Genomic DNA, 21,687 nt, shown 5'->3' with positions numbered 1-21,687 from the left:
AGCTACTTATAGGAGAATCACTTGAACCCAGGAGGTGGAAGTTGCATTGAGCCGCTATCAGGTCATAAAAAAAAAGCCTGGAGAAAGGAAAAAAGTTCTTCTCAAAAAAAAAAAAAAAAACCACTGTACAATATTAGGATCCTTAACTTCTGTGTTAAAAATATAATTCACGAGATAATATTTTTGTTTTACGTTTTTTTTTTTTAAAGCCAAATTTAGCAGTGGGGGTTGTATACCAACTTTAGTGACACTAATGTTAGTAAGTTCTGATGACCCACTACCATTGGACCAGCCAAGATAATGTATCTGAATATTAAACTAATATATAATATAAGCACTTGAAAGAGTTCATCTTAATGAACTCCACCTTTCAGAAACAGTTCATTCACATACAAAAAATACTCCAACAAAGCTAAGTCAGATAATACAAAAAATTCAGAAAAAAAATTACCACAATCATATACAATTTGTAACTCAAATATTTTAAATATTTGCACACCAATAAAAAAATATACAAATTGTTTAAAATGTACATTGAGAAATAAACTTTTCCATGAAGATCCACATAATATAAAAATGTATCTTAAGAACCACATAATAATCTATACAAAGCATTGTTAGTATGGAACATTAAGGGAAGTCAGCTGCCAAAGTATTCACAGTCTCTTTTGGAATGTCAAGATGAATTCCTTCAAAATAGTGCAGGAATCTGTCAAAATTACAAAGAAAAATACAATTTAATATTAATATTTTCATCTTATGAAAATATGTATTAATCTTAAAAAAGCTATCTAAAATGTTGTTTTTAATAGAGCCTTTACCTTCTTTTGCTTTTTCCTTGTTCTTTTAGCTTCTCAGTCTTACAGATGTTTCGAAGGGTTGGCAGGTATTCAATTATACTAGCTTGTCTATTACCCACATAGAGAAGAGATCGACTAGAAAATACACTTTTAATGACTGCTATCCTCTTCCAAGCATTGCTGTAAAAGTAATGCATTGCTTTTTTTAATGCCCAATACAAATGCAGTAATTCCAAACACAGCCAGTTTAGTTTCTTGCCTCTGGCCTAGACCAGATGACATTTCCAGATTAATTTCCTGTCAACACATCAATCACTCCCATACTGAAAAAATCTCAGTAACTATCTGCTATCTATCACAGCAAGACCAAATTTCTTCCTGCATCATTCAAGCGTTACCCAGATCCACCCCAATCATTCATTATTTCTCTTCCCAACAATCAACCTGGTCTCCTTAACTGTCTCATTAGAAGCTACATTATTAATGATAACGGCTTACCATAATCAGTAGTACAGCATTTTTAAATTAAGAAAAAAATAATGATTTCCCCTTTACCATTTATTACTAAAGAATAAAAAGTAAAGGAAGTGAGACTTACTCTAAGTTAGCTGCTGACTGAGTAAAGTATACATTATTGCGCTTTTGTGAAACATAAAAAGTAAGATCGTTGGTTGGATCTTTTCCCAATTTCTTGCAAGAATTCAAGGTTTCCAATGCTTTTGAAATAGTAGAAGAACATTTAGTAAAGCTGAGTGCTTCTGCAGCTGCCTTTAATTCTCCAGAGCTTTGAGAAGTCCATCCATCATTACTCTCAAGACTAAATTCATCACAAAGTCCGCTTTTAACCTTTCCATTTGTCCAGCTAAAGTCATTTCTACCGTATTCCTTTTGTTCCCTTACATCAGTTAAAAGGGCATCTAAGAAGGACATATTATCCATGAATTCAGAGAGAGAATTTAAACAATGAGAAACAAGGGGAGAACTTTTCTTTCCTGCAGGTGTTCTGGGAGGACAAGAAATAGATTTCTTTGTCTCTGGATTGCTTCCTTTGTCTCTGGCTTTGTTTTCTTCTGAATTTGAGGAAGATGACACAGGGGACAGGCTAGTAAATTCATCAGGAAAGTCCAAGTCAGTGTCAAATAAGTCACTATCGTCTAATGTTACCAATTTTTTCTTTTGTTTCTTTTTCTGTGACTTTTTCAATGGCTGTTCTCTTTCAGAATGTTTCCTACCAAGGCATTTCATATTTTTTCTTGCTCCACTGGTATCCACAGTTACTGCTGAGCCACAAAGGTTTTTCGTTTCTGGAATGGTGTCAACTGGTAATGGCAGAATAAACTCAAGATTATTATATAAAAAATCTACATTCCGCATTTGGAATTCAGTAAGAAGCTGGATGAGTTTATGCCATTCTTCCTTTGTTGTGATTTTGTGCTGAAAAAGAATTTTGAGTAAAGAAAGTTACAGCAGTACAGTGTTTGAACACTTTTCTACCCATATGAATACAGTGTTATGCCTATTCTAATTTCAAAGTACTGAGACTCTACCCATCATAATTTTATTTATCTATACTTAATACATCAAAATATTACTATAAGTCTAACAATTAAATTTAGACTGTTAATTTGGAGAATTCTCTATGTATTTAGTATATACTCCAATTATAATTAGAAGCTCATTTATGCTGGGCGCAATGGCTCATGCCTGCAATCCCAGCACTTTGGGAGGCCAAGGTGGGTGGATCATGAGGTCAGGAGTTCAAGCAGGAGTTCAAGACTCATCCTGACCAAGATGGTGAAACCCCGTCTCTACTAAAAATACAGAAATTAGCTGGGCGTGGTGGTGGGCACCTGTAATCTCAGCTACTTGGGAGGCTGAGGCACAGAATTGCTTGAACCCGGGAGGCAGAGGTTGCAGTGAGCCAAGATGGCGCTGCTGCACTCCAGCCTGGGCGACAGAGCAAGACTCCGTCTTTATATTTAAAAAAAAAAAAAAAAAAAAAAAGAAGCAGCTCATTTATTTAAAACGACTTCTCTGAAATAGTCTATCTGAAAAATTTTCTGAAATCTATTCTAAATCCTATAATATGCGGTCAGAGCAATGCCTATGTACCATTTGTCAAAGTGGTAGAAAGCGTTAAAATCAGATATTGCTTATACAAATTATAGGCAATTTAAGTTAAACTTGAGATTCAAAAGGTAGGAATCTAGTGTTGGGAATATGAAAAGGAATATAAATTCAACATTGCAAGATAGACATTGAAAATACCTTTAAAAATGAAAACAAGTCTTCAGATGGGGAAAAAATGTTCCTAAGGCCAAACAAGGTCTCAGCACAGCCACTGTCACATTTCGGAAGGTCTGCACGTTTCCTTTTAGTATTTTTAGGGTGAATTTTGTTATCAAGGCCATCTTCAGAGCAAACTAGTTGTACATTTCTGCTATTTCCTCCTACAAAATAAAAGAAAATCTTAGCTATATATATATTAAGCAAATTGTATCAAACAATTATTTAAAGACTGAGATCCTTTGACATCTTCTGGATCAATACCCCCATTTTGTTCTTCTCCACATATGTGTTTAATTCATTAAGGGTATAATATAACATTCATTCATTCATTTGACAGAGTATCACTCTGTCACCCAGGCTGGAGTGCAGTGGTGGGATTTCAGCTCACTGCAACCTCCACATCCTGAGTTCAAGCGATTTTCCTGTGTTAGCCTCCCGAGTAGCTGGATTACAGGTACGTGCCATCACACCTTTTTGTATTTTTAGTAGAGACAGGGTTTCACCATGTTGGCCAAGCTGGTCTTGAACTCCTGACCTCAAGTCAGGCCAAGGCGAGCAGGTCACTTGAGGTCAAGTTTCAGACCAGCCTAGCCAAGGTGGTAAAACCTCATCTCTACTCAAAATACAAAAATTAGCCAGGTGTGGTGGCGCACACCTGTAGTCCCAGCTACTAGGGAGGCTGAGGCTGGCAAATAGCTTGAACCTGGAAGGCAGAGGTTGCAGTGAGTTGAGATCATGCCACTGTACTCCAGCCTGGGCAACAGAGCGAGACTCTGACTGGGGAAAAAAAAAAATAACAACTTCAGCTGGGCTCAATGGCTCACACCTATAATCCCAGCACTTTGGGAGGTCAAGGTGGATGGATCACCTGAGGTCGAGATTTCAAGTCCAGCCTGGCCAACATGGTGAAACCCCATCTCTACTAAAAATACAAAAAATTAGCTGGGTGTGACTGTGCACGCCTGTAATCCCAGCTACTTATAGGAGAATCACTTGAACCCAGGAGGCAGAGGCTGCAGTGAGCCAAGATCACACCACTGTACTCTAGCCTGGGCAACAGAGCAAGGCTCCATCTCAAAAAATAGTAATAATACTAATAATTTCAAAGTCCTAAATAAAAGATACACAATTTCACCACTAAGGACGGAAGTACAAATTCGAAATAAGATACTGTACATATTTCACTTCTTAAATTGGCAAAATTAAAAGAATGATAATCTAGTTCTGTCAGCAGCACAGAGAAAAAACCATCATATACTATGCATGGGAGCATAAGTTGGTACAATTATTGTCAGAGGGCAGTCTGACAACAACTATCAAAATGTAAAGTGTAGACAGCCTTTGTGACCCAGCAGTCATACTTCTAGAATTCTCTCCATCAGAATTACTGACATATTCAAGGATATATGTATAAAGATATTCACTGTTTTAATCACAATTGAAGATAATTTAAATGTCTATAAGTAATGGTTAATCAAATTATGTTACATCCACTGTATTCTATAGAAAAGCATGCAGCTGTGAAAAACAGTGGGATAGAACTGTATGTGCTGACAATAAACTTAAAAATAACTGTCTAGGCCGGGCACGGTGGCTCACGCCTGTAATCCCAGCACTGTGGGAGGCCAAGGTGGGTGGATCACGAGGTCAAGAGATCGAGACCATCCTGGTCAACACGGTGAAACCCCGTCTCTACTAAAAATACAAAAATTAGCTGGGCATGGTGGCGCATGCCTGTAATCCCAGCTACTCAGGAGGCTGAGGCAGGAGAATTGCCTGAGCCCAGGAGGCGGAGATTGCGGTGAGCCGAGATCGCGCCATTGCACTCCAGCCTGCGGAACAAGAGCGAAACTCTGTCTCAAAAAAAAATAAAATAACTGTCTAACAACATATATAGTACTGGTTAATTTTGCTAAATAAGTATGTATCTGTATTTTATATGCATAAACGTCTAACAGTGGCTACTTTAAAGAAGCAGGGGAATATTGTTTTACTTTATGTATCTGTGTTTATTTTTTTAAAAAATAAACACAGGAATGAAATGTATATAAAAAAGATATTTTTAAGAAGAGAACCTATATATACTTATTTTCTGTCTTCTAAAGTTCTTGCTGTAACAATTTATATCCAGTGGTATATCAAAAAGTTATTAACTAATTTGTTATACCAGGATATTTTCCATGTGTTATGCATTATATTTACTTTTGAGAAATGGTTAAAGCTATGAGCTTACACCGAATAGAATATCTACTTTGAAAAATAATAATATGAAGCTGGATGAGGTGGCTCATGCCTGTAATCCCAGCACTTTGGGAGGCTGAAGTGGGTGGATCGCTTGAGCCCAGAAGTTCAATACCAGGCTGGACAACTTAGTGAGACCCCTGTCTCTACAAAAAATACAAAAATTAATCAGGCATGGTGGTGCATGCCCTGTGGTCCCAACTACTCAGGAGGCTCGAGAATGGCTTGAGCCCAGGAGATTGAGGCTGCAGTGAGCCATGACTGCACCACCAGTGCACTCCAGTCTGAGCAATAGGGTAAGACCCTGTCTCAAAAAAAAAAAAAAAAAAAAAACGAAAAAAAAAAAAAAAAAAAAAAAAAAAAAAAAGAACATGTTAAAATGTTAAATTAATTAATTAAAGGAAAAAAAGGAATTAATATGACATAATTTCACCTTGGTTTCCTTGAAATATTTGTGTATTTACCAGAGTAGGATCTGTAACTAGAGAACTGTGACTATGGAACATGGAAACCACAAACTAAAACTTCTTCAGGCAAGGAACCATGTCTTAACCATGTAAACACAGGACCTGGCATGGAGAAGGTACTCAAAAAGTGTCTGTGACTTGAATTAGGTAACAAATGATGACTGAAAAACTAAAATAAAAGCATTTCTGAAATAAAAAATTCCCAGGAAAGATAGAATTTAAAGACTCCTGAAGCTAAAAGTGATTGTACATTATAGTCACATAAAAGGAATACTACATGTATACATACTCATGTAGAAAAATCAATGTTTTTAGTAAGTGAAAAAGTTGTTAAATAATAATTATAGTATTATTTGTTTATAAGAAATTGTATGTTAATAAATGTGTAAGTAACAGTTTGAAAATTTAACAGTCTAATTTCTGGGGAGGAAGCTGGACACAGTGGCCTACTGAGGAGGCTAGGACACGAGGATCACTTGAGCCCAGCAGTTCAGGGCTATCCTGCACTATGATCCCGCCCGTGAACAGTCACTACACTCCAGCCTGGGCAATATATTGAGACCCCACCTCAAAAAAGAAAAAAGAAAAACTTTTGAAGAGGAAAGGGGAATAGGGTGGGAATTTGTGTGTGTTTATTTTATGTATTTATTTATTTGAGGCAGAGTCTTGCTCTGTTGCCCAGGCTGGAGAGCAGTAGCATGATCTTGGCTCACTGTAGCCTCCAAGTGCAGGGTTCAAGAAATTCTCCTGCTTCAGTCTCCTGAGTAGCTGGGACTACAGGTGTGTTCTGCCACGCACAGCTGATTTTTGTATTTTTAGTAGAGACAGGGTTTCATCACATTGTCCATGATGGTCTTAATCTCCTAACCTCGTGATCCGCCCACCTCGTCCTCCCAAAGTGCTGGAATTACAGGCGTGACCCACTGCACCCAGCCTGTATGTGTTTTTTTAAATTAAACAATGAGATCATCTTAAAAGCACAACTACAAAAGGAAAAGTAACTTACAGATTATCTAGTTCAAATCTCTCATTTTTGAGGTGAAGAAACAAGCTCAAAAAAGTAAAGTGAATTTTGGAGCTTACCTATTAATTGTAAAGAGTAGCATAGCCAGGGAAAAAATCCAGCTTTCTAGGTCCAGTTTAATTCTATTTACTTGAATTTGGTGTTTACAAATTTTTTTTTTTTGAGTCAGAGTCTCATTCTATCACCCAGGCTGCAGTGCAGTGGCATGATCTTGGCTCACTGTAGCCCCAATCTCCCATGTTCTAGTGATCCTCCCATCTCCACCTCCTGAGTAGCTAGGACCACAGGCACGCATCACCATGTACAGCCAATTTTTTGTAGAGATGGGTTTTGCTATGTTGCCCAGGCTGGTCTCAAACTCCTGAGCTCAAGCGATCCATCCTACTTGGCCTCCCAAAGTGCTGGGATTACAGTTGTGAGTCACTGTTCCAGGCCGAAACATTTTATGAACAAAGTTAACATATGCATATTTATTTTGAAGATTAACATAACAAGATGCTTAAAAGTTTTATAATCTTTCAACTATTCTAGTATAGCACAGAGTTTTTTTAATTAAAAAAAATTTTTTTTTTATGACACAGGGTATTGCTCTATTGTCTAGGCTGGAGTGCAGTGGTACAATCATAGCTCACTACAGCCTCAAACTCTTGGGATCATGTGATCCTCCCACCTTAGCCTCCTGAGTAGCCCACCTTACAGGTGCACTCCACCATGCCCAGCTAATCAAAACAATTTTTTTTTTGGAGAGATGGGGTCTGACTTTCTTGCCCAGGCTGGTTTTGAACTCCTGGCTTCAAGTGATCCTCCCGCCTTGGCCTCCCATAAATTTTCATAAACACAGGGGTCTCACTATGTTGCACAGACTGATCTGGACCTCTTGGCCTCAAGAGATACTCCCACCTCATTCTCCCAAAGTGTTGGAATTACAGCCATGAGCCACTGCACCCAGTCATAGCACAGATTTTTAAAAAGGGTCCCATAATAGAAATTTATTTAATAACAAATCAACTTACGATAAAGGGTTAATGGTCTTTCTTCTAAAAATCCGCCTCCACTTCTAATCCAGTAATGTAAGTAAAGGATACTTTTTCTGATATCGCAATTATTTGCAGCTAACAAGGTTACAAAGTCTTTTACATCAGTTCTAAAATTCTCAGTTAAGCAAATCATTTGTAGGTAGCTGGCAACATTTAGCTTCAAAACAGAGAAAGAAATGGGGTTAACTGCTAAGTTTAAAGAAATACAGCAATAATACCTACAAATAGTATCTAAAGTGAGACAAATTTTGCTAAAATTCACATTATCTTAAATGCTCTTCTTGAGGATGAAATTGCTTTTAAAAATATAAGGGAATATACTGTTAAAAGCATTTACATATATTTCTTTTACTAACTGTATCTTGTGCAAGACAGCAAGGAAGCTTTTATAGGAGATTCTCCAACCTGAACACTGGAGGCAGTTTTGTAAACTGTGACAAAACCCCTTGATTAAGCAACAGTATAGCTTCATTGAATATCTTATAATAAAATTATAAATATGAATATTATAATACTGAAAAATACATAATTTTTAAAAAACCAGGTTAGAAATTACATTGAGTGCATAAAAGTAATTAATTTTTTTTTTTTTTTGGTTAATATATGGGTTTTTTTTTTTGGTAGAGATGGGGGTCTCACTATATTGCCCAGGCTGGTCTCGAACTATTGGCATCAAGCAATCCTCCTGCCTTAAGCCTCCCAAGGTGCTGGGATTAGGCATGAGCCATTGTGCCTGGCAGAGAAATTCTGGGAGGCCAAGGCAAAGGGATCACCTGAGGTCAGGAGTTCAAGACCAGCCTGGCCAACATGGCAATATCAGATCTCTAAACCCAGCTACTCAGGAGGTTGAGGTAGGAGAATTGCTTGAACCTGGGAGGCGGAGGTTACAGTGAGCAGGGATTGTACTGTTGCACTCCAGCACTCCAGCCTGGGCAACACAGTGAGACTCTGTCTTAAAAAAAAAAAAAAATCAATTTATCAAAGATTTTCCCACAAAGAAAACTCGTAAATTCACTGATGAATTATATCAAGGACCAAAAAACAAAGAATGTCAATCCTATACAAACTCTTAGAAAAAAGAGAAGGAAACATTTCTCAACTCATTTTGAGGGCAGCTTAACCAAATGCTTAAAGCTAACAAAGATAATTCTTAAAAAATAGAAAAAAGAAAGTTACAAAGTAGTATTCCTCAAGAAAATAAACATATAAATTCTTAATAAATTAATCACAAATCTAATCCATAAATATATAAAGAGGATAATACGTCAGTGACCAAGTGGGGTTTCTCATTAGTCAGTGTAATTAGCCATAGGGATAGATAAAAGTAGAAAAATATGATTTCAACACATGCAAAAGAAGCTTCTGACAAAATCCAACACCCACTCTCGATAAAAATTCTAAGAAAATTGGAATAAAAGGAATTTCCTTAATCTGATAAAAAGAAGGTATGAAGAACCTACAGCTAACTTGGAATTCAATAGTAAAATAATGAACACTTTCCATCTAAGATCAAGCACCAGCTAAGGATGTCCATTGTTATCACTTCTACCTAACATCATATTGAAGGTCCTAGCCTATAAAATATGGCAACAAAAAGAAGTAAAAGGCAGAAAAAACAAAGGAAAGAAAACTATCTCTGTTTGCAGATAACATGAGTCAGTAGATAGAAAACCCTAAGAAACTGATAAGCATGGTGGCTCATGCCTGTAATCCCAGCACTTTGGGAGGCCAAGGGGGTAGGATCACTTGAGGCTAGGAGTTTGAAGTTACAGTGAGGTATGATCACACCATTGCCCTCCAACCTGGGTGGCAGAGCCAGACCCTGTCTCTCTCTCTTTTTTTTTTTTAAAAAAGATGGGGTTTCACCATGTTGGTCAGGCTGGTCTCGATCTCCCGAACCTCAGGTGATCCACCCACCTTGGCCTCCAAAGTGCTTGGATTACAGGAGTGAGCCACGGCACCGGGCCAACCTTTCCTTCCTTTCCTTCCCTTCCTTCCCTTCTTCCTTCCTTCCTTCCTTTTTTCCTGTCTCTAATAAAAATTTAAAAAATAGAAAAAAAGTAAAAATCTAAGAAACTAACAAAATAACTACTATAACTAATAAAAGAATTTAGCAAGGATGAAGGAAAAGAACATCTAGAATCTACAGCAGTACTGTCCAATAGAAATATAATTCAAGGGCCAGGTGTGGAGGCTCAGGTCTGTAATCCCAGCATTTTGGGAGGCCGAGGCAGGCAGATCACTTGAGGTCAGGAGTTCAAGAACAGCCTGGGCAATATGGTGAAACTCTATATCTACTAAAAATACAAAAATTAGCCGGGTGTGGTAGTGTGTACCTGCAATCCCAGCTACTCAGGAGGCTGAGGCAAGAGAAATGCTTGAATCTGGGAAGTGTAGGTTGCACTGAGCCGAGATTCTAACACTGCACTCCAGCCTGGGTGACAGAGCAAGACTCCATCTCAAAAGAAAAAAAAAAAGAAAAGAAAAGAAAAAGAAAAGAGAAAAGAAAAGAAAAGAAAGAAGGAAGGAAGGAAGGAGAGAGAGAGAAAGAAAGAGAGAGAGAGAAGGAAGGAAGGAGGGAGGGAGGGAGGGAGGGAGGGAGGGAGGAAGGAAGGAAGGAAGGAAGGAAGGAAGGAAGGAAGGAAGGAAGGAAGGAAAGAAAATATAATGCAAGCAAAAAACTGTAAGCTGGTTGGCGCAGTAGCTCATACCTGTAATACCAGCACTTTGGGCGGATCACAAGGTCAGGAGTTTGAGACCACCCTGACCAACATGATGGAACCCCATCTCTACTAAAAATGCAAAAATTAGCCGGGCGTGGTGGCGCATGCCTGTAATCCCAGCTACTTGGAAGGTGAGGCAGGAGAATCGCTTGAACCTGGGAGGCAAAGTTTGCCTGAAATCGCACCACTGCATTCCAGCTTGGTGGCAGAGCGAGACTCCATCTCAAAAAACTAAAAAAAACAAACACCCTGTAAGTTATATACATACTACAGCATAGATTAACATTGAGAATGTTATGCTAAGTGAAATAAGCCAGTCACGGCCAGGCGCCATGGCTCACACCTGTCATCCCAGCACTTTGGGAGGCCAAGGCTGGTAGATCATGAGGTCAAAAGATCGAGACCATCCTGGCCAACATGGTGAAACCCTGTCTCTACTAAAAATACAAAAATTAGCTGGGCGTGGTGGCGCACGCCTGCAGTCCTAGCTACTCAGGAGGCTGAGGCAAGAGTATTGCTGGAACCCAGGAGGCAGAGATTGCAGTGGATGGTACCACTGCACTCCAACCTGGCAACAGAGCAAGATTCCGTCACAAAAAAAAAAAAAAAAAAGCCGGTCACAAAAAGCCAAATCAGTATGATTCTACTTATATGAGGTATCTAGAGTAGTCAAATTCATATAAATAAAGTGTAATGGTAGTTGCCAGCAGCTATTGGACAGGAGGAAACGGAGTTTCGTTTAACAAGCACAGAATTTCAGTTTTGCAAGAACAATGTATATATACTTAACACTGCTCCACTGTACACTGTTGTTTAGTGCACAAAAGCAAATTTTTTAATAGAAAAAATTTAAAAACCAAGCCATATATGTAATTTAAATTTTCTAGGAGCCACATTAAAAAATTAAAGAAACAAGTGAAATTAATTTTACATTTCTTTAAAACAATATATCCAAATATTATCACTGCAAAATGTAACCAACATAAAAATTAGTGAGATGTGTTACATTCCTATTTTTTGCACTGAGTCCTCAAAATCTGGTGTTATCCAATCCCAGCACTTTGGGATTGGATCCTGCTGAGGCAGGAGGATTGCTTGAGCCCAGGAATTCAGGACCAGTCTGGGCAATATAGTGATACCCCATCTCTACAAAAAAATTTTTTTAGTTAGCTGAGCGTGATGGCGCACACCTATGGTCCCAGCTACTCAGGAGGCTGAGGTGGTCTAGCCTTCCTGTTCGGAAGGCTGAGTCTTGCTTGAGCCCAGGAGGCAGAGGTTCCAGTGAGCTGAGATTGAGCCACTACACCCCAGTCAGGGAAAGAGAGTGAGACCCTGTCTTTAAAAAAAAGAAAAAAAAAAAAATCTGGTGTTTGTATTACACTTTAGCACAAATTCAGACTAGCCACATTTTAAAAATATATAATAAGCTGTATTGAGATGTAATTCATACACTATACAATTCACCTACTTAACATGTAAAATTCAATGGTTTTAGTAAATTTATAGTTTTGTAACCATTATCACTATCTAATTAAAGAGCATTTTCATCATCCCCCAAAGAAACCCCAGACCAATCAGCAGTCGCTTCCTATTTCTATCTAGCTCCTCCAGCCTTAGGCAGCCATTAATATACTTTCTGTCTCTATAAATCTGCCTACTCTGGACATTTCATATAATTATTATCATACAAAATGTGATCTTTTATTAAATGTAGACTAGCTGCATTTTAAAAACTCAATAGCTTCATTTGGCTAGTGGAGACCATATTAGCATATAGCTGAAAGCCAATAGTGAAGGTAAAATGAAATAATATACTTGATTAATCCAACAGACTACAGAAAAGGAAGAATGAAGAATTGTCTTGACAAATTGTTATTTTCTTTTTCTTCCAGAGCCTTGCTCTGTTGCCCAGGCTGGAGTGCTGTGGCGCAATCTCACCTCACTACAACCTCCACCTCCCAGGCTCAAGCAATCCGCCTGCCTCAGCCTCCCAAGTAGCTGGGACTACAGGAACATGCCACTACACCCAGTTGATTTTTTTTCTTTTTACATCCTAAGCCTCTCAAAGTGCTAGGATTACAGGTGTGAGCCACAGCACCCAGCTTCTTTAGACAAATTTTTTTTTTTTTTTGAGACGGAGTCTCACTCTATTGCCCAGGCTGGAATGCAATGGGGTAATCTCGGCTCATGGCAACCTCCACCTCCCGGGTTCAAGAGATTCCCCTGCCTCAGCACCCCAAGTAGCTGGGACTACAGGTGCAGGCCACCAAACCTGGCTAATTTTGTTTTTTGTATTTTAGTAGAGATGAGGTTTAATTCACCATGTTAGCCAGGATGGTCTTGATCTCCTGACCTTGTGATCCACCCACCTCGGCCTCCCAAAGTGCTGGGATTACAGGCATGAGCCACCATGCCTGGCCTAGACAAGATTTTAAAAAGATTCAACTATGTGATATTTAAGAGATACACTTTTTTTTTTTTTTTTGAGACAGGATCTTGCTCTGTCACCCAGGCTAGAATGCAGTGGCATGATCTTGGCTCACTGCAACCCCTGCCTCCCATGCTCAAGTGATCCTCCCACCTCAGTCTTCCAGTAGCTGGGACTACAGGTGTGTACTACCATGCCTGGCTAATTTTTTAAGTTTTTTGTGGAGACGGGGTTTCACCACGTTTCCCAGGTTGGTCTCAAACTCCTGGGCTCAAGCAATCTGCCTGCCTCAGCCTCCCAAAGTGCTGGGATTATAGGCATAAGCCACCGCCTCCAGCTAAGAAACACAATTTAAAAGTAAGAACAGTGCCTGGTGTGGTGGCTCGCCTATAATCCCAGCACTTTAGAAGGCTGAGGCAGGTGGACTGAGGTCAGGAGTTCAAAGCCAGTCTGGCCAACATGGTGAAATCCCATCTCTACTACAAATACAAAAAAAATTAGCGGGCATGGTGGCGTGTATCTCCAACCCCAGCTACTCAGGAGACTGAGGTGGGAGAATTGCTTGAACTCAGAAGTGGAGGCAGTAGTGAGCCAAGCTGGTGCCACTGCTCTCCAGCCTGGGCAACAAGCCGACTGTGCCACTACACTCCAGCTTGAGTAAACAGAGTGAGACCTCATCTAAAAAGATAAAGTAAAGAACGCATACAGTAAAACTGACTTGACCACAATCATAGCTGCAGCCTGGAACTGTTGGCCTCAAACAATCCTCTAACCTCAACCTCCCAAACTGCTGTGATTATAAGCATGAGCCACCATGCCCAGCAACTGATTGTTAGTTTTAAAATATATTTTTTTAGAAGAATGAAAAACAAGAAAAAAGAAAAACACACACACACACACACACACACACACACACACACAAAACTTTTTATTAAAGTTAAAAAAAAAAGGTGGTTACTTCTGGTGGGGAAGGGGATGCTTACTAGAAAGGGTCCATGAGAACTTTTGGAGATAATGGAAATGCTCTATATTTTGATCTGCATAACAATGACACTGATTTTTTATGTATGTTATATGTACACAATATATTTGTTAGGTTATTCATGTAAGGGTATTTTTAACTGTATTTAAATTTTACCTCAGAAAAGCATTGTTATCAGGCAAAAAAACCTAGTGAACATTGGGGCCTGGTAAAAATTTTTTTAAATTTAAATATTTGAAAAATATTTTTTAAGCAAAAAAAGAGAAATAATTGGAAGTTTCCTGAAACTTAAAAATTTTAACATATTCCTTAGAAACCACATTTAAATTGTAGCTTTTTTTTTTTTTAAGACAGAGTTTCACTCTTGTTGCCCAGGCTGGAGCGCAATGCGTCATCTTGGCTCACTGCAACCTCCACCTCCCAAGTTCGAGTAATTCTCCTGCCTTAGCCTCCGGAGTAGCTGGGATTATAGGCACGCACCACCAAGCCTGGCTAATTTTGTATTTTTAATAGAGATAGGGTTTCTCCATGTTGGTCAGGCTGATCTCGAACTCCCAACCTTGGGTGATCCACCCACCTTGGCCTCCCAAAGTGCTGGGATTACAGGTGTGAGACACCATAACCAGCCAGCTATTTTTTTTTTTTTTTTTGAGGCAGAGTCTTGCTCTGTCACCCGTCTGGAGTGCAGTAGTACAATCACTGCTCACTGCAGCCACAGCCTTGACCTCCTGGGCTCAAGCAATTGTCTCACCTCAGCCTCCTGAGTAGCTAGGACTACAGGCATGTGCCACCACGCCTGGCTAATTTTTTTGTATTTTTATGTAGAGACAGGGTTTTGCCATGTTGCCCAAGCTGGTCTTGAACTCCTTAGCTCAAGCAATCTGCCCTCCTTAGCCTCCTAAAGTACTGGGATTACAGGCATGAGCCACTGTGCCTTGCCTTATTTATTTAAAGACAGAATCTCACTCTGTCACCCAGACTAGAGGGCAATGGTACAATTTCAGCTCACTGTAACTTCCTCCCCCAAGTGATCCTCCTGCCTCAGCCTCCCAAGTAGCTGGGACTACAGGCATGAGACACCATGCCTGGCTAAATTATAGCTGTATTTAATAATAAACTACTTTTACACGATTGTGATATGTAATTTATGATTATCAAAATTTAAAACTTACCAGGGAAGGAGTATTGAACTTGATTTCTTCAAAGCAGCCATCAAACATTAAACTAAATGTTGGATCTACACACACACATACACAAAAAAAATTCTTAAACATTAAGACCATTAAATAGCTTTTCCAGTTATACTTTCCTATGAAAATATTTAGCACCCCCTACCCCCACTGCCCAGTGCTGTGGTGCAGTCATACCTAACTGCAGCCTCAAACTCCTGGGCTCAAGTGATCCTCTGCCTCAGCTTCCCAGGCAGCCAGGACTATAAGCTCAAGCTGCCACACCCAGCTAATTTTTAAGTTTGTTATAGAGATGGGGTCTCACTATGATGCCGAGGCTGATCTCAAACTTACAGGTTCAAGTGCCCACCTTAGCCTCCCAAAGTACTGGGATTAAAGGCATGAGCCACCACACCTGACCAACTATGATCTTCTAATAAAACTACTAGCTGGGAACAGTGGCTTACGCCTGTAATCCTAGCACTCTGGGAAGCTGAGGCTGGTGGATCACCTGAGGTCAGGAGTTCAAGACAAGCCTGACCAATATGGTGAAACACTAAAAATACCAAAATTAGCCTGGCGTGGAGGCATGTACCTGTAGTCCCAGCTACTCAGGAGGCTGAGATGGCACCACTGCACTCCAGCCTGGTCGACAGAGCGAGACTCCGTCTCAAAACAAAACAAAACAAAACAAAACGTCTCAAAACAAACCAAACAAAAAACACCTAACTTGTGATTAATAAGATTTTTCTCAATATTCTTAGAATACAATCACTAAGTCCAAATGGGCATTAATTTGTAAGTAGAGCCTAGCCTCATGAAGGTTTATAATTGGAAAAATATTAGAATACTATAATATATAGTATTTGTAGTTTTTTAAAAAAGAAATTGAGTTTTTAAAATTAAACATTCTGTGATAATTTTTTAGAAGATAGATCAATTCCGTTAGGCTGATGATAGCTAACTAAATATGCAATAATCCATAAGAAAGTGTTGGCCGGGTGCAGTGGCTCAAGCCTGTAATCCCAGTACTGTGGGAGGCCGAGGCGGGTGGATTATGAGGTCGAGAGATCGAGACCATCCTGGTCAACATGGTGAAACCCCGTCTCTACTAAAAATACAAAAAATTAGCTGGGCATGGTGGCGCATGCCTGTAATCCCAGCGACTCAGGAGGCTGGGGAAGGAGAATTGCCTGAACCCGGGAGGCGGAGGTTGCGGTGAGCCGAGATCGCGCCATTGCACTCCAGCCTGGGTAACAAGAGCGAAACTCCGTCTCAAAAAAAAAAAAAAAAAAAAAAAAAAAAAAAAAAAAAAAAAAAAAAAAAAAAAAAAAAAAAAAAAAAAAAAAAAAAAAAAAAAAAAAAAAAAAAAAAAAAAAAGTAAGTGTTATCAGGGGCTAAAGAATGGCTAAGTTCAGTATTAAGAAAAGCGGAAAGATTGCGATCCATAAAAAATCCTGACCACTAAATAGATTTAGTGATCTAATTATAGCTATGATAAGGAAGCAAGGAGAATAATCTAGTATTTTCCCTACCAAAATACCTTTACTAGATCTCTTATTTGCATTCTAGAGATTGTTCTCTGCCTCCTAAATATCTAACACCCAACACAGTAACCCAAAGTAGTATCCAATTTTAAAAAGTGATTGCTATTTGGTGAGTTAATTATAATTACTCCAGTCTCCAGATTAACTACAGATTTGAGTAACTGTTTAAGTAAAATCATTGCTACCTACCACTTGTAGTAAGGATTACAGGTCGTTTAGTTGTTGCCATGAATGTTTTGATTGCATTCAAAAACCCAGCATCTTCATCAAAGATTACATCAACCTACAAACAATTTATTGAATATTAATGTAATACGTAACAATACACTTACTGAATATCAGTTATGTATACACAGTAAATATTCTGTCTGTTAGAGACAAAATTTATGAATTTATGAACAGTGTGAATTCAGCCCATGTTGAAAGTTTATAATGTCACACGCTATAATGAATTTTAAAATTATTAACTATCAAATGTTAAAAACACAACCACTTATAACTAGACAGATATGAATCTGAATTTATACAATCATTTAACAATAATTAGCAGCTGTGAATTACATTAATCATCTTCCTGAAAAATTCTTCTAGAGTTGACAGTTTCATTTGCTTTAATTTCAAATAGATACACATATTCCTGACCTTCTTAGCTATTTTACAATTCTTTATAAGAAAACATATAGTATTCTTTAAAGTAAGTCTTTATCATGAGCTCTCACAAATGTATGCTTCTATAAGCCTACCTCCTCAAAAAGAATAAGAGATGTTGCATTTTTTCTGTTGGGTTCTTCAGCTCCAACATCTTTGACATTTGAATTAGTTGCATTTGTAGATTTAGTCTGAGTAATCTGTTTCTGTTCAAAAAAATTTTTTATTCCTGCATAAATAAAATATTAGAATTTTAGGTAAAATCAACTTTTGGTAAAAACTGGATATTTTTACAGAAGAAGCTCAAACTAAAATCTATGATCAAAACTGAAACAGGAAAGCCATGGTGGCTCATGCCTGTAATCCCACCACTTTGGGAGGCCGAGGCAGGCAGATCACCTGAGGTCAGGGCTTCGAGGCCAGCCTGGCCAACATGGCAAAATCTCAACTATACTACAAGTACAAAAATTAGCTGGGCGTGGTGGCACACGCCTGTAATCTCAGCTACTCAGGAGGCTGAGGCAGGAGAATCACTTGAACCCAGGAGGGCGGAGGTTGCAGTGAGCCAAGGTAGCACCACTACACTCAAGCCTGAATGACAAAGTCAGATTCCGACTCAAACAAACAAACAAAAACTGAAATAAGCTGGGTGTGGTGGCTCAGGCCTGTAACCCCAGCACTTTGGGATGCTGAGGTGGGTGAATCACTTGAGGTCAGCAGTTCGAAACCAGTCTGGCCAATATGGCAAAACCCCGTCTTTACTAAAAATACAAAAATTAGCCGGTTTGGTGGTACACGCCTCTAATTCCAGCTACTCAGGAGGCTGAGGTGGGAGAATTGCTTGAACCCAGGAGGAGGAGGTTGCAGTGAGCCAAGATCCTGTCACTGCACTCCAGCCTGGGCGACACAGAGACCCTGTCTCAAAACAAACCAAACAAAAAACACCTAACTTGTGATTAATAAGATTTTTCTCAATATTCTTAGAATACAATCACTAAGTCCAAATGGGCATNAAAAAAAAAAAAAAAAGGTAAAACAAAATATTAAAACTTCTATATGTAGAACCTTCAGCCTTTAGTGTAGCTGAGATTCAATAAATAGCAACAGGAACTTATAAAATGTGTTCACATTTTTATGTATTAGGGTCATTATTAAAAAATATAAAATTTAATTTGTTAATTTAATGTCTTACCTTTATTATTTTCCAGAGGCATTCCTATTTCTTCATTATTTTTACGTTTGGAAGATACCTTAAAATAATTTGCCAAGGTTTTAGGAGGAAGTGCTCGCTTTGGTCCGCTACTTTTTGGTGATGGTGGAGGAACTTTTCTCGGTGATGTAACAACTTTCTTAGGCGAGCTTATTTTTTCTGCCCAAAACAAATTGCATTTAATGATAAATATTCTAAAAATCATACAGGTAACAAGATAATTAGCCACATTCTATATTTCTACTCTTACCAGTTAAAAATCCAAGGCACACAAATTTTCTTTCATTCTTACATTCAAATACTTTGTACATTCAAATATTACTATATTTATTTATTTTACCAGTACAGAAGGTTAAGCCAGTCATTTGGAGAAGACACTCTACTCCAAATAAATACATATTCTTTTTTTTTTTTTTTTTTTTTGAGACAGGGTCTCACTTTGTTACCCAGGCGGGAGTGAAGTGGTATTATCTTGGCTCACTGCAGTCTCAACCTCCTAGGCTCAAGCAATCCTCCCGCCTCAGCCCAAGTAGCTGGGACTACAGGGGCATGCCACGATGCCTAGCTAATTTTTTGCATTTTTATTAGAGACGGGGTTTTGCCATGTTGTCCAGGCTGGTCTCAAACTCCTGAGCTCAAGCGATCTGCCCGCCTCAGTCTCCTAAAGTGCTAGATTACAAGTGTGAGCCAGAAATACACATTCTTATAACAAATAATGTTCACAATCCCTCCAATGATTTTTTTCTACACCTGCTTAAAGTCAGAAGAGGGTAGAAGGAAAATAACAGTATCCACTGAGCACATTACAGACCTTTGTTGTACAACTTTAATTTAGACCTGTAATAAATTAATATTGTAAGCAAATAATACCTATTTCTAGAGATACTTTGGAAGATAGATACAAAGTTAAAAAATAAATAGTTCACCTCTACTCTCCAGAATCCCCATGGCATTTTTCCACAGCATATATCCTCTCTTCCCCACTAAGTACCTGGTTTTAGTCCTTACAAGTCCTAATTACTGTATGGCCTCAGAATAGGATCTTCCTCACATACCATCTTATGTTCACATTTCCATACCTGTGTCCTATTCTTTTTGTACCCTCTGCCTCCACAGATCTTATCATAGCCCCTGTATATTAGGTGTTCAATAAGCTTACTGAAAACCTTGAGGTTAAAAAACCTGTCACAGACATCACCATCATTTCATAAATATAGAACATTTCAACATCACAGGTAAGACATACAATATCTTAAAATATAAAAATATTTGGCAGGGCGCAGTGGCTCATGCCTATAATCCCAACACTTTGGGAGGCCGAGGTGGGCAGTTCGAGACCAGCCTGGCTAAAATAATGAAACCCCGTCTTTACTAAAAATACAAAAATTAGCCAGGCATGGTGGCAAGCACCTGTAATCCCAACTACTCAGGAGGCTGAGGCAGGAGAATCCCTTGAACCCAGGAGGTAGAGGTTGCAGTGAGCTGAAACCGCACCACTGCATTCCAGCCTGGATGACAGAGCCAGATTCCGTCTCAAAAAAAAAAAGAAAGAAATTTTACAACAAAAGAACCACCTTCTTGCAGAAATAGCTAACTATAGGTCTGGGACATCCTGACATGCCAGAAAGCAAGGAAAATATTAACTATTGCTGGGTTGTGTTAAAAGGACAGAAACCAATTAAAACAGTTCCCTGGGCCAGGCGTGGTGGCTCATGCCTGTAATCCAAGCACTTTGGAGGCCATGGAGGGCGGATCACCTGAGGTTGGGAGTTCAAGACCAGCCTGACCAACATGGTGAAACCCTGTCTTTAAAAAAAAAAACAAAACAGTTCCCTGCTAGCCAAAGATGGAAAAATATGAGCACAAAGAGAAAACAAGATAGGATTCTGCTTCTAGCCAAGGTATAGAATTGGCACTGGATTTATCCTCCCATTGAAAATAGGAACAACAAAAAAACTGGACATAGTATATGAACTAACACTTTTCAAGCCTTTTTCATCATGCAACACTAGGACTGCCCAGCCTACTGGCCTGAGAAAATTGCCATAGCAAGGGGAAAGCCAATCCATGTTTTCTGTAATTGAGACTGCACTAGAAACCTAAGGAGGTTGGCCGGGTGTGGTGGCTCACGCCTGTAATCCCAGCACTTTGGGAGGCTGAGGTGGGCAGATCTGAGGCCAGGAGTCTGAGACCAGCCTGGCCAACATAGTGAAACTCCACCCCATCTCTACTCAAAACACAAAAACATTAGTTGGGCATGGTGCCGGGCACCTGTAATCAGCAGCTACTTGGGAGGATGAGCCAGGAGAATCACTTGAACCTGGAAGGCAGAGGTTGCAGTGAGCCAAAATCACACTACTGCACTCCAGCCCAGGTGACAGTGTGAGGCTGTCTCAAAAAAAAAAGAAAGAAAAAGAAACCTGAGGAGTCCAAGTAGACAGAGATGCTGGGAAGAATACAGAAGAAACAGCTGGGCAAAGCTCTGGAAATTTGCAGAGTCCCCCTCAAGTCTAAAAGTGAGTACTCATCATTGAAAGATCAGAGGAAACCATCTCTGAGGCTCACAGAGAGCTGGGAATGATTCATCTTCCCATCAAGTAGACTGACAAACGTAACTAATGGAGTACTGAAGCACTCAGAAAGGTTTTGCCTAAGTAGTAGGGCAAAACTAGCCCTAGACTAAGTGTTGCTACTGTTTTGCCTACTGCAGTTTAAAAGACCTGAAAAGGCTGGGTGTGGTGTCAGCTCACACTTGTAATTTTAGCACTATGGGAGGCCAAGGCAGGAGGACTGCTGGAGGCCATGAGTTTGAGACTAGCCTGACAACACAGCAAGACCTTTTCTCTACAAAGAAAAATTTTTTTAATTAGCTGAGTACAGGGGTCTGTAGTCCTAGCTACTCAAAAAGCTAAGGTGGCGTGTTCCCTTAAGCCCAATTCAAGGTGGCAGAGAGCCATAATCATGCCACTACACTCCAGCCTTGGCAACAGATTGAGACTGTCTCAAAAACAAAGACACACAAGACCTGAAAATAATAAATTTCCAACTATCTTAACCACATCACCAAAGAAAGTTAAGAAATAGTTATAGGTACAGAAAGAGCAGAATTGATGATTAAAAAA

The 21,687-nt window shown here is 39.2% G+C and overlaps 1 protein-coding gene across 1 annotated transcript in view; it reads right to left on the bottom strand.

Moving 5' to 3' along the window:
* Window positions 1-464: 464 nt before the first annotated feature.
* Window positions 465-21,687, bottom strand: part of ATAD5 (ATPase family AAA domain containing 5) — a 66,437-nt gene continuing 45,214 nt past the window's right edge. Inside the window, exons 12-20 of the mRNA XM_017542017.2 lie at window positions 18,548-18,724; window positions 17,451-17,584; window positions 16,897-16,990; window positions 15,164-15,228; window positions 7,835-8,015; window positions 3,069-3,250; window positions 1,399-2,234; window positions 822-980; window positions 465-709 (exon numbers count right to left, since the gene is read on the bottom strand). Coding sequence (XP_017397506.1) covers window positions 631-709; window positions 822-980; window positions 1,399-2,234; window positions 3,069-3,250; window positions 7,835-8,015; window positions 15,164-15,228; window positions 16,897-16,990; window positions 17,451-17,584; window positions 18,548-18,724 — 1,907 coding nt within the window. The 3' untranslated portion in view covers window positions 465-630. The remainder of the gene's footprint in view (window positions 710-821; window positions 981-1,398; window positions 2,235-3,068; window positions 3,251-7,834; window positions 8,016-15,163; window positions 15,229-16,896; window positions 16,991-17,450; window positions 17,585-18,547; window positions 18,725-21,687) is intronic.

The sequence above is a fragment of the Cebus imitator genome, unplaced genomic scaffold, assembly GCF_001604975.1.
Source record: "Cebus imitator isolate Cc_AM_T3 unplaced genomic scaffold, Cebus_imitator-1.0 Scaffold140, whole genome shotgun sequence".
NCBI classification, from domain to species: Eukaryota; Metazoa; Chordata; class Mammalia; order Primates; family Cebidae; genus Cebus; species Cebus imitator.
The sequence above is the reverse complement of the archived record's forward strand: the minus strand, read 5'-3'. Positions and strand labels throughout refer to the sequence as shown.